This window comes from Ovis aries, chromosome 7 (genome assembly GCF_016772045.2).
Source record: "Ovis aries strain OAR_USU_Benz2616 breed Rambouillet chromosome 7, ARS-UI_Ramb_v3.0, whole genome shotgun sequence".
NCBI lineage: Eukaryota > Metazoa > Chordata > Mammalia > Artiodactyla > Bovidae > Ovis > Ovis aries.
The window spans coordinates 70951715-70965611 of NC_056060.1; the positions used below are offsets into that span (position 1 = coordinate 70951715).

General features: G+C 39.3%; 1 protein-coding gene across 7 annotated transcripts in view; it reads left to right on the top strand.

Moving 5' to 3' along the window:
- The first annotated feature begins 7632 nt into the window (after positions 1-7632).
- Positions 7633-13897, top strand: part of MNAT1 (MNAT1 component of CDK activating kinase) — a 221178-nt gene continuing 214913 nt past the window's right edge. For all 7 annotated transcript variants that reach the window (XR_006060529.1, XR_006060530.2, XM_004010698.5 and 4 more), the window contains exon 1: positions 7633-7853. Coding sequence is in view for 5 of the 7 variants with exons in the window: in XM_004010698.5 (XP_004010747.1) it covers positions 7765-7853 (89 nt within the window). In the remaining 2 variants the exon portion in view is untranslated. The remainder of the gene's footprint in view (positions 7854-13897) is intronic.

Here is a 13897-nt window from a genome sequence, read left to right on the forward strand (position 1 = left end):
AGAATAGGATTCCCACTTACTCTTTACCTAACTTCCCATGATGTTAATATCTTACATTATAGCAATACATTTGTCCAAACAAATTAACATTGGTGAAATACTGTTAACTCTGGACCTTTTTTTGGATTCACCAGTTTTTTCACTAATTTCTGTCTTCTGTTCCTGAATCTAATCCTGGATATCACATTCCATTTAGTTCCTTGAATTTTAAAAATGTATTTATCAGAGCAAAGTAGACAGGAGGTAGTATGGTTTAGTGGAAAGCATGTGGATTTGGCGATCATTTAGCTAGGTATAGGTTTAATCCTAGCTCTGCCATTTATTAGCTACTTGACTATAAAAAGTGGACAGGATTGTTGTGAGGATTAAATGAGATAAGATGTGCCCAAAAGCACCTGGCACATAGTTAATCTTTGTTAAATGTTTTTTATCTCCCTCATGATAGTGCAAAGTAGGAAACTTTTCAGTTGTATATACCTAATGAAAATTCATTTGGCTATATTAAAGGGGTATCCAAGTGCAGGTCATAGGAGTCTTCCTCAGGCTTATTATCAATCAAATATAATGCATTTACTTGGAAAATCATGCTTTGGGTTTCTGCATGTCTTGTGTATATTTGGTTCCAGAGTCTCAAGTTTATCAGATTATATAGAAACAGCAATCGTCTTTTATACTATCTGTAGCCTGTGGCTATGTTGGTATTCTATAGCTCCAGTAAGAGATTTCTATAGGACCAGAAGTGAAATCCAACACCAGGCTCCGGATTCCTTTAGCTGGCTGAGTGTCCGAGCTCATTCTGGCAGCAATTCGAAGCGGGCTGGAAGCCCTTGACTCAAATATGGTTAGCTACGTTGAAGTAGAACACCAGACTTGAGAGGGTGTGTGGAGTTAATCTTGGGGCACTTGTTTTGCCAAATGACTTGTAAAATTGCTGAGTACTTGCTTCTACTTCCTGTGTCTGCCATGCTGTGAACGTTGAGTCTGCTGTGCTGATATACAGACTAAAGCTATGTTTTGATTTGGGAAAATGGAGTTGAGGTTGGGATTGCCTAAGAGTGAAAACTAAGCTGCTTGTTTCTGTTTCTCTTCCTGCCTGCCTGAAGATAATGATGAGCAATACAGAAATCTTTTGCCATTTTAGCATAGTGAAGAAAACATAGTTCAGCACAAAATATTGCACTTTGCTTAAATATATCTAATGGTGTTGCTATCAAGAATGGAGAGTTCTGGGGCTTCCCTGGTGGCTCAGTGGTGATCTGCCTGCCAAAGCAGGAGACACAGGTTTGACCCCTGGTTGGGGAAGATCCCACATGCCACCGAGCAACTAAGCCCCTGCCCCACGACTGTTGAGCCTGTGCTCTAGAGCCGGAGAGACGCAACTACTGAGCCCACGTGCCTCAACTACTGAAGCTTGTATACCCTAGAGCCCGAACTCCACAACAGGAGAAGCCAGCGCAGTGAGAAGCCCGCATACTGCAACTAGAGAGTAGCCCCCTGTCTCTTGCAACTAGAGCAGCAGCGAAGACCCAGCACAGCCAAAAGAAAAAGAAAGGAGATTTCCTTTCTCAAAACCGACTTTGGCTATCTGGAGGATAGAGGGAAGGCTGTATATCTGTATCTTGGTCAGTTCTTTCTGCTTCCAAAAGCTTATATTAAGGAAGTTAGGTTGTAAAGTAGTCTCCTAGGTAGAGGAGGTGTTCCTTTGCTATTTAGTGACCAACAGTTGATGATACGTAATCAGCATTTCTGAAAGACCTTTCATTTGCTAAATATTTACTGAGTCCTGATTAAGCGCATGGTTTTGCATTACATACTGAAGGATAAAATTGGGCTCTGACCCTGAGTAACTTAAAATCTGGTAGGGGAAGGAAGACATATTTGTAAGTACAATATAGGATTATGAGTGTTAAGGATAAAGAGACTAATTTTGAGAGGCAAAAGTCAATGGGGAATGGATTTTTAACTGGATCTTTAAGGACAAGAATTTTGAGTTCAAGGATAGAGTTCATTAGAGGCAGAGGGAACAAAGCATGGAGCCATGAAGCCGTGTGGCTTATTTCTGAATATATTGGGTAATTCAATGTGTCAGAAGTGTGGGTTTTATATAGGTATATGATGGGAGATTAGCTTAAAAGGCATGTTGGGGACAAATTATGAGGGACTTTGAATGAAATGCTCATTTTGCTGTGGTGTGGTGGACATAGTGGTATAGTGGCTATGTTGTGAGTAATATCATGGCCATATAGTTGACTGGTCCAGGGTTGGGCACTGGCACCAAACCAAAACATTCAGTCCTTGTCTAGGATTTTTCAAACTTACATTAAAAAAAAGAAGACTGGTAGAAGGAGTCTTGGATATAATAGTTGGGAGTTCTCAGTGACCAAACTTTCTGCCTGTTGAGGATGCTAATGAGCACTAGATGAGAAGGAGAGTGACCTAGTGAGTCACATGGATGATGGTGGAGGGAAAAGATCCTGGCAGAGACTAAGTGCCAGGTTCTAGTTCTCTCCCAAATGTAGCAGCATTTTTGCCTCTTAGTGATGTTAATTTCCCCAGGAGCCAGAAACTCTACTTGAACTGGCCTAGGCAAAAAGATGAAAATTTTGAATTATAATACCAAAAGGGGAAGAGTATAATGCAGCTGGTCAGACTGAAAGACCCATTCATTGTCCCTTTTCACTGGCCTCTGCATCTTTCATCAAAGTAGTTTTAGTCTTTCAAAGGGGCTTTCCCCAGAAGGTTGGAACCCTGGGCTTCCAGGAGTTCCCAGCACACATTTTCTAGCTTCAAGAGGCTCTGCTGCTTTTTCCTTACTGCCAAATTGATAAATTCTAGGAATGATATCTGATTGGTCCATAGGGTTCTGTTGTCAACCCCAAGGCCAGAGGGCCAGCATTGCAATTGGCAGGCCCATTAGAACTGCCCAGTTCTGTTGGGGAGGAGCTGTTTTTCATAAGAACAGAGTGGGATGCTATCCACAGTCAACAAAACAATAAAAGCCTTCAACAGATTGGGAAGGTCTAACCTGGATTCATAGCCTTGGGGCTGGACAGGAAGGGTTGCCTTTGAGAAACATTATCCAAGAGGGGTAGAATCTGCTCTTACGTATGCTAGAGGATGAGCAGATTTGGGAAGAGAAATAATGGGCTCCTATCCCTTGTAGCTCAGTCAACAAAGAATCCGCTTGCAATGCAGGAGACCTGGGTTCAATTCCTGGGTCAAGAAGATCTCCTGGAGAAGGAAATGGCAACCCACTCTAGTATACGTGCCTGGAAAATCCCATGGACATAGGAGCCTGGCAGGCTACAGTACAGTCTACGGGGTTGCAAGAGTCAGACATGACTTAGTGACTAAACCACTACCATCTTTATAAAGTGCAAAACTTTTGTTGGGATATAGCTATCTTTATGAAAGTGGTTAACCTGATAGTTGGGCGTTTTTCACAAAGGCTGAGGTTCCATTTCAATCAGAAGTCTGGTGCTATCAGTGCATTCTTCCTCAAAGTTTTCTGACCATTCTGCATTAGTGAACTCCACCAGTGGTAATGGTATACTTTTCAGAGTTTCTGTTGTCTATGAGGCATTGTAGTAGGGCCTTCGTATATGCATATCATGTTATTTAATCATTATAGGAACCCTGTGACGTGTATTATGTGGAGGAGGAAAACCCAGATAAGGGAAGATAAGAAATTTGGCTTAAAAACAGTTCTGTTTTTTAAATTTTATTTCATTTTTTATTGGGTTATAGTTACTTTACAATTATGTGTTTCTGCTGTAGAGCAAAGTGAATCAGCCACACATGTACATATATTCCCTCTTTTTTGGATTTCTTTACAATGTAGGTCACCACAGAGCACTGAGTATGTGCTGTAAATTGGTTGCTGAGCTGTGTTCGACTCTTTGCAACCTCATGGACTGTAGGCTGCCAGGCTTCTCTGTCCATGGAATTTTCCAGGAAAGAATACTGGAGTGGATAGCCATTCTCTTCTCCAGGGGATCTTTCTGACCCAGGGATTGAACCTGGGTCTCCTGCATTGCAGGCAGATTCTGAAGAAAAGCTAGGACAAACGTAGGCAGTGTATTAAAGAACAGAGACATCACTTTGCTGGCAAAAGTCCACCTAGTCAAAGCTGTGGTTTTTCTAGTAGTCATGTATGGAGATGAGAGCTGGACCATAAAGAAGGCTGAGCGCCGAAGAATTGATGCTGTTGAACTGTAGTGTTGGAGAAAACTCTTGAGAGTCTCTTGGACAGCAAGGAGATTAAACCAGTCAATCCTAAAGGAACTCAATCCTGACTATTCATTGGAAGGACTGACGCTGAAGCTGAAACTCCCAATACTTTGGCCAGGTGATGTGAAGATCTGACTCATTGGAAAAGACTGATGGTGGGAAAGATTGAAGGCAGGAGGAGAAGGGTGACAGAGGATGAGATGGTTGGATGGTTATCACCGACTCATTGGACATGAGTATGAACAAACTCCAGGAGATAGTGAAGGACAAGGAAGCCTGGTGTGCTGCAGTCCATGGGGTCACAGAGAGTTGGACAGGGCTTAGTGACTGAACAAAATAAAGTTGGTTAGGTCTGTTTTTAAAATGACAGGTTCTTCCTAGTACATGCCTCGTGTAGATACTACCAATCACTAATCATATCTATACTAGCAAACTCTTAGAGATAGTGAAGAACAGGGACGCCTGGCATGCTGCAGTTCATGGGGTTGCAAAGAGTTGGACATGACTTAGCGACTGAGCAACTCTTTAATAACAGATCACAGTTACTGAGCTCTTACTCTGTGCTAGTGGTGTCCTCAGGCCAGTGTGCTAGTTGTGCTGGTATTATCCACATCTTATATTTGGGAAAACTGGTGCTTTTAGTCATGTAGCTAGTAAGTGAGGCAGGCAGAACTTGAATCCAGCTCTCTTGATGCCAGGAGCCAAATCTATAATCACTACTTTCTACTGCTTCTAGCTCAATGAGTAATGCTAATCTGATAGACTTCCAAGTCAGCTGTTGTTACCATGCTTCTCTGACAATAATTTCCAACTGGGGGAGAAGATAGAGCTGGTAGCAATGTTTCCTCCCATAATCTTAAGTGCTTTCCTTGCCTTGATCTCAAGGCTTGGGAGAAAGGAAAAGCAATTCACTGCACAAAAGTGCTTTGAGGTCTCCTGTTCAGAGAAATGATTAAAAGTGTTTTGGTGATAATAAACATAGCTGTTATTGGTTTTCAGTCGCTAATTCATGTCCTACTCTTGGCAACTTCATGGACTGTAGCAAGCCAGACTCCTCTGTCTTCCACTTTCTCCTGGAATTTGCTCAAATTCATGTTCATCAGAAATGCTATCTAACCATCTCATCCTTTGATGCTCCCTTCTCCTTTTGTCTTCAATCTTTCCGAGGATCAGTCTTTTCCAGTGAGTCAGCTCTTCCTATCAGGTGGCCAAAGTATTGGAGCTTCAGCTTTAGCAACTGTTCTAATGAATATTCAGGGTTGATTTCCTTTAGGGTTGACTGATTTGACCTCCTTGCAGTCCACGGGACTCTCAAGAGTCTTCTCCAGCAGTATTGCCAACTTAGTGGATAAGTTCTCATTTAGTTTTGGCTAAAAGTTTTATTTGCGTACTAATCATGTTCACTCTTTCACCAGAAGTTTTCCTTTTCTGTTAAAATATAAAGATCCTAAAAATTGCTTTCATTTTTAGAGCGCTTCACTTTGACTCTTATAATTGGTTTGGATGTGGTCTCTTTCAGTAAATAGCAGCATAGGAACATCCCTGCTGATTTAGTGGTTAAGACTCCACACTTCCACTGCAGGGGACCTGGGTTCGAACCCTGGTGGGGGAATTTAGATCTCACATGTCTTGCAGGCATGTCAACTAAAAAAAATTTTTTTAATAAAAAATATTGCAGCATAATGTCTCCAGCACAGCATTTGATATTGCCTATTTTAGTAAAAATTACATTGTTTAGCTTCTGTTAATGAACAATATTGGAGAAGGAAATGGCAACCTACTCCGATATTCTTGCCTGGGAAATCCCATGGGCAGAGTAGCCTGCTAGGTTAGGTTGCCATTTCCTTCTCCAATTTATAGTCCATGGGTTGCAAACAGTTAAATCTGACTTGTTGACTAAAGAACAACAACAATGAACAATAGTATGATCAAACAAATGTCACAAACAATGTTTTTGTTAGGTAAATCCCTGATGTCTTTCTACTAACATAAAGGCCTATGCTGTGGCCTGCCTCAGTCTGTTGGTTCCCAGATGTGGTATCCAGCTGTTTGTCATGTTCTCCTTCCATAGTGCATGGAAATCCCAACTGTATTTCCACTGTGTGGGTTGCCTGTTGAGCTCACTGTTTAAAGACAAGTGAGAGTTGGAATATTCCTCTTTATATTTTTATTGAAAAGAGAAAAGATTACTATGAGTATATTCCGTTGGTATTCACTGTATGATTAATTTGAAAAACTTTGTATGCCCACTTCTGATAAAGTTTGGGTCAGATTACAATACAGTGCTCAGGATAAAAAAATTTCACATTACACTATTTGATGTTCATTCATTCATTCTTCATTTACTGTACTTAATCAATAAGTATAATTAAATCCTTGTTCAGGAGATGAATAAGATGTGTCCTTTATAGTGGGAGGAATTTATTATCTGATAGAGCTGTTTACGGGCTTCCCGGGTGGCACTTGTGGTAAAGAACCTGATTGCCAATGCTGAAGACACAAGAGATGCCAGTTTGATCCCTGTGTTGGGAAGATCCCCTGGAGGAGGGCAAAGCCTGGAGAATTCTTGCCTGGAGAAATTCCGTGGACAGAGGAGCCTGGTGGGCTACAGTCCATAGGGTGGCAAAGAGTCAGACATGACTGAATGATTTAACATGCATGCAGAGCTGTTTATAGATTTCACTTTGCAACCTTGATAAATGCAGTGAATGTTACTTAAAATTTCCAGAGAGATTCAGGCTCTCAAGAGAGTAGAGTTGCTGAAATAAAGTCTATATTCCTGTGTGATCCCTCCAGTGTTTGGAGAAACAAATACTGTCATTGATTGGTAGGGTGGTAAGAGATATTAGAGCCAGCTGAAACCGTTAAGCATGCCTGATCATCTTGAGATAATTGCCTCTCTGCACATGCCAGATATTATTTATAGAACTATTTTAACATTTAGTGAGAATCTGTAATATTTAGGGTCAGCATGAGACTTCCATTCTAAATAAATTTCTCAAGCTTCATATCTGAGAATGCATATTGTTTTCTGTGATTGCAGGACTGTGCAAATGTAAAGAAGTATAAAGCACAAGACTATCACACTGTTTAAAAGGAAATACTGGTCCGAGTTACTAGGTCCGAGTTACTATGTACTCCAAACATTGCACTTTGATTAATGGGACTATTTCCAGACAGAACAAGGTGGAATCTATGTTCCTAATTGTGACACGATTTCCTGAAAAATACAGCTAGGTACATGTGAGGGTTTATGTGTAATTTGCCTTTTTAAAAAGCCCTCCCCCTAAATCCAAGGTTTTGCCGTGGCCTGCGAAAGCTGAGACCGAGCTGTAGCGGCAGGACCGGAAAACTTGCTTCCGGAACCTTTGTGCTGAAGTGCCTTGCCACCGGCCGGTGCTCATTCGTAAAGGACCGTCCCAGCCAAGAGCCTGTTGTTAGGAACCTGCTTGGCCTCGGATCTGAGGGGCTTTAGGTTGGCTGTGGCTGTGACTGAAGCAGTCGCAGGGGAAAGTACACTGGAAGGAAGGCGCCATGGACGATCAGGGCTGCCCCCGGTGTAAGACCACCAAGTACCGGAACCCTTCGTTGAAGCTGATGGTGAATGTGTGCGGACATACTCTGTGAGTCGGGGGATAGTTGGGTTCCATGGGGGGAGACGCACAGGGTGGAAGCTCCCGAAACAGCCGGGAGATGCTTGTCGTCGACTCAGGGGAGAAAAGGGCTTCGTCAGTATCGACACTGGGGAAGAAAATAGGAAAAGGGAACGTTGTTTCTCTAAACAGACTACCCTCCAGTCCTGAGCCGCTCTGGCCTGCTTTGAACTGCCGGATTCCCTGATGTAACCAGCAGTTTGTCACGTTCCCCCCTCCTTAGGCGATGAGAATCTGGACTGTATTTCCGGGCTGTGTTGTTAACAGGGTTCCAGCGTGGGAGATCGGAGTGTTTAGTTTCACGCAAAGCGTTTTTATTAAAAAGAACAAAAGTGCTATGAAAATGCAATTACTATGTTTATATACTGTTGCTATTTGTTGCACGTGTTAATATGAAACTCCATCGGTATGCCCACTGTCCTGATGGAGTTTGGTTAGTTCTCATCTCTAAAAGAGAAAGTTCAGATTCTAGGCAGTTAATTTTGGAGATACAGTAATGGCTGGCATTTATTGAGTGTACATTACGTGTCAGGCAGTGTTCTAAGCGCTTTACCTTGAGTTATCCCATTTCATTCTCAACAGCAGCCCTATGAAGTAGGTACTCATCTCATACCCATTTTACAGGAAAGGAAACGGAGACTGCTTCAGATACCTTATTTAGTGGACCCTTCTAGAATTGGAACACAGACCGTCTGACTATAGAATGCCAATTTTGGGGGGCTAGGGGCAAGAAGCGGAGAAGGCAATGGCACCCCACTCCAGTACTCTTGCCTGGAAAATCCCATGGACGGAGGAACCTGGTAGGCTGCAGTCCATTGGGTCGCGAAGAGTCGGACACGACTGAGTGACTTCACTTTCACTTTTCACTTTCATGCATTGGAGAAGGAAATGGCAACCCACTCCAGTGTTCTTGCCTGGAGAATCCCAGGGACGGAGGAACCTGGTGGGCTGCCGTCTATGGGGTCGCACAGAGTCGGACACGACTGAAGCGACTTAGCAGCAGCAGCAGCAGGGGCCAGAAGGGAGATTGAGTGTTTTGAAGAATAAGTGCAGGAACTGATAAACGTGTTTCTTGCCACGTTTTTATGGTCAAATGTGGTTCAGTATAGATGGTTTTATAAAGCACTTTGCAATGTAAGGTGAACATACATTCTCGTAGTTTCTTTGATGTTTTTAAGATATAAAAAATGTGGTAGACAAGATCTTTGGGTAAGCCCGAATTGCATGGTTAATCGTAGCTATAATGATTATAAAGGGATTTAATAACTTACTGGATTGGTCTTATTTTCTAATTAGTCTTTATTTTCCTTTGCTTTATCCAGCAAAGGAAATACAGTAGAGCTGTACTCTAATTAGTCTTTATTTTCCTTTGCTTTATCCAGCAAAGGAAATACAGTAGAGCTGTACTGAATTTGATTGGATGGATTAAAATTAGAAATAAGGTGAAAGTAACCAAGTAGATTGGGAAAGGGAAACCAGACAAATGCTGTAAAGACTGTTCAGTTTTTAGAAAGATTTTGCTTGGTTTCTCTTTATTTTCCTGTACCAGATTTGTTATAGTTGGTGCTCAAGGAAAAGGAATTTGCTTTTTTTGAAAGGACATTAACTAAATGTAATTTACTAGAAAAAATGTATACCTAGTAGTAATTAGCTAGTCAGGGAAGACTATGTGATTTTAGCAAAATAAATTGCATTTTTATTAAATAGTTATATTTATTTTTAATTGGAAATTGCTTTTGTTGTGTCCCTGGTCTTTTCTGTTTTTTTAATAAGAGTTTAGAATTGTCTAAGTCATTCTGATGTTGCATTGATTTTGGCTTATTTGCTAATCTGTTAGTTAAAGACCAAGTTTTACAGCCCTCTTTTAACTTAAAATATGATCAAAATGATTAAAAGATTATATGGTATTGGCTAAGAGAACAAACTTTTGATCTTGAATTCTTTGTACTCTTATAGGCTCTGGGCAAATTCCTCTTACTTCATTTTTCTTCCCTGTACAATAGAGATAACAGCACTGTGTATATTACAGTGTTTGAGGATTAAATAATATATGTAAACATCATACTTGGAGGTGCTTTAATAGAATTTTTTCACATAATATTTGTTCAGTATACATTGGGAATCATTATTATTATTTATGCATGGTATGGATACTAAGCAGAAATAAAATTTAAACAGGATCTACTCCGCCTGCTTTAAAAGACTTGCACAACAATGGTATCTTTAAATGAATTCAAGAGATTATAAAATGTGGTACAGTTTTGATTATAATGCCCCTTTTGTGATTTAAATAGGAACTCAGTATCATGTTTTCTCTCATGGAAATAGGGTTATATATGTCCTGACTTTTTTCATAATGTATATCTTGGATATGTTTTCTAAATTGTTATGTGTATATGTTCCTCTTTAACATTTGGATGATAGTCCACTGTTAGGTTATACTATAATTGATTTACCCCAAAATTGTGTTATGAATATTTAGATTTCCTATTTTTCACTAGAGGCAGTTTCTCTCTTTCTGCCCTCTTCCTCAACCCATATACAAGTATATTATAAGATATAAGAGGAGAACCAGTAAATGCCTAATAGTAGAACTGTATGTGACTTTTAATTTTGATAAACATTGCCCACTTGTTCTCAAAAAAGATTGTATCTGTTATGCTCCCACCAACTGTTCATGGGAATTCCTGTTGCCACAATTGGGCATTATTACTTTTTTAATCTTGCTGTTCTGATAAGTAATAGAACATTATAGATTTTGATGTGAAATACTTTTGATTTGATAGTATGCTGAATTTGTACAGAATGTCTTTCATGGGATTGAGCTTAGGCATTTTTATAATTATTAGTCTGAAAGGAGTAGGTATTATTTTTTAGCGTTACTATTTGTATTAGTTATCTTTTTATGTAATAAATTGCCTCAAAAATTAGTACCTTAATAAATATTTATTATCTTATATAGTTTCGGAGGGTCAGGAGTCTGAGAGTGGCTCAGCTGAGTGATTCTAGCTCTGTGTCTTTCATGAGGTTTGCTCAAGCTGTTTTCTGGGACCGGAGTGTCTGTGTCTGAGGTCACTCATGTGGGTCTTGGCAGCTTCAGTTCCTCTCCTTGGACCCTCAGTAGGACTGCTCATGATGTGGCTTTTCCCAGAGTTAGTGGGAGAACTAGAGGCTCCAGAGCATCATCATCTAATGACAAAAATCACATTATCATTGCTTCTGCTGTATTTTATTTGTTAGCACTGAAGTCCTGTTACAGTATACACAAGAGTGTGAATACCATGAGGCAAGAATTACAGGGCCACATGATTTTACTCACTTTATTTTGTGTGTCAAGTAGCAAAGGCATTTTAGGAGGCAAATAATAAAGTGAGTAGGGATAGTGCTTCACAGGAGATAGGAAGTGTGAGATTATAGAAAGATTATTTAGAAGTACTATTTATGAGAGAAAATACAGGAGCAGAAAGGAGGAAAAAGGTGAAACATGAAAATACTTTTCTCCCTTGACTGCTAGCAGTTGAGGAAGTGGGTGGTTGAGTAGTAAAGGGCCCACCTGGTGGGAAAGATACCCTGAAGAAGGAAATGGCTACTCAGTCCAGTAGTCTTGCCTGGAAAATCCTATGGGTAGAGGAGCCTGGTGAGCTACACTCCATAGGGTAGCAGAAGAGTCAGATGTGACTTAGTGACTAAATAACGACGACAGATTCCATTATGTATTAATATTAAATCAATCCGGCAAACACCCAAATGAATTGATTGCATGCGCATCCAAAGAAGACTGGATTCTACATTTGCTTTTTTTTCAATTCAAGGATGAACTTTTGTCTTAGTTACAGAAAAGGGTAACTTTTTTCTGTTTATCAGGGTCACCTATTTTAAGAAATAAGCCTTTCATGGAAGTCTTCATAGAATTCTAAAGGCATGTTGATTTAGAAGGAGCCAGTTATATCTAATTCTCATTTAACTAAAGTCTTATTTATTTTTTTCAGAGAAGATGGGAAAACTTTGTTTTCTTTGGAATAGAGCAGATCCTCTTTACCCAACATAGTTGGATGATATTTATCAGAGTAACACAAGCAAGTAAAACTAATAATTTAAGTTTTATCCCAACCATCCTTAGCAACACTTGTCTCTGGAAACTACCTATATTTGATTTTACTAAATTTTCTTTCTTCATTCTAAACACACATAAGACACAAAGTAGAATAAACAAAAACTCATCCTGATATATGTTAAAGACAATATTTTGCCATATTTTCTTAAAGTTTCTCTTTTTCTCCGTTTTATTTTTTTCCTCTGCTTCTCTCTGTCTCTCTCTCTTGCTTATTGATGTTTCTAGGTAGCTTTTTCTGAAGAGTTACCAGTATGAATTTTGCTGATTGCACCTCTGTGGTATTATTATGTTCCTTTGTATTTCCTATAAATTACTAGTAGCTTTTAGAGGTTTATCAGATTAAAGTTCAGTTTATTTATTGTTGGAAAGAATAATTCATAAGTGGTATTAATTCATTTGTTTAATATGCTGGGCTTGTACGTTACCGTTTTGTGAGCTGGGAAACAGTGGACAGAAAAATTAGAAAAAGGTACTCATTCTGGGTAGAAAATTAGAAAAAGGGGACTTTCTGGATATATTGTTGTTAATTTCTAATTTAATTTTGTTGTAAGAGAACAAATTTTGCTAAATTTCAGTCTTATAAAATTTTATTAAAACTTATTGTCCAGTGTGTGGTCTATTTTGGTGAGCAAGGTCTTACTTGATGAGCAAGTCAAGTTGAAAAGAATGTGTGTTCTGTAGCTGTTGGGTATAGTGTATGTCAGTTAGGTCAGCTTGGTTGATAGTGTTAACTTCTGAGTATCTTTACCAGTCCTTCTGCATCCTTACTAATTTATTTTTTCTACTCATTTTATCAGTTACTCCAAATAGATTGTGTATTTGTCAGTTTCTCCTTTTAGTAGTGCTGTCATGCTTCATGTATTTTGAAACTCTCTTATTAGGTACATCTGCTAAGTCACTTCAGTCGTGTCCGACTCTGTGTGACCCCATAGACGGCAGCCCCCCAGGCTCCCCTGTCCCTCACACTGGAGTGAGTTGCCATTTCATTCTCCAATGCATAAAAGTGAAAAGTAAAAGGGAAATCGCTCAGTCATGTCTGACTCTTCGCGACCCCATGGACCGCAGCCTACCAGGCTCCTCTGTCCGTGGGATTTTCCAGGCAAGAGTACTGGAGTGGGGTGCCATCGCCTTCTCCATATTAGGTACATAGGTACTTAAAATTGCTATGCCTTCTTGTGATGAATTTATCCTTTTGTCATGAAATGTTCCTTTTGGTCTTTTGTAATACTCTTTATCCTGATGATTTTTTTTGTCTGGTATTGTATCAGTTCTCTTATGCTTTCTATTTGATAGTATATGTTTCTCTGTCCTTTGCTTTCAACCAATGTGTGTTTTATGTCTTAACATTTTGTAGACAGTACATAGTTAGTCTTACTTTTTTGTATGGTCCAACACTGGCTGCCTTTTAATTGCCGTGTTAGTCCCTTTATATTTAATGTAATTATTGCTATCATTGGGTTTAAATCTGTTTTCCATTTGTCCTTTCTTGCCTTATTTTGGATTAACTGGATATTTTAAAAGTATTGCTCTATTTAAGATCTTTATTATTATTTTAATATTTTTATTTTTAGTGATTTCTATAAGTATAACAATATGCATCTTTATCAGTCTATTTAGAGTCAACATCTGACACTCTGCATTTTTCACTTGCTCACAAATTCCTCACATTTCAATACCTCACAAATATGAATGCTATAATTCCGTACACATAACCCTTGTCATCCTTTATACTAACGATGTCTTATCTTTAACTTTTATATATGATTCAGTATTGTTATTTTTGCTTTAAATAGTTGTTTTTAAGGAAATGTAGGGAAAAAATAGTCTTTTTAATAAACAACTTTTTGAGATGCAATTCACATACCATAAAATTCACTCATTTAACATACAGAATCAGTGG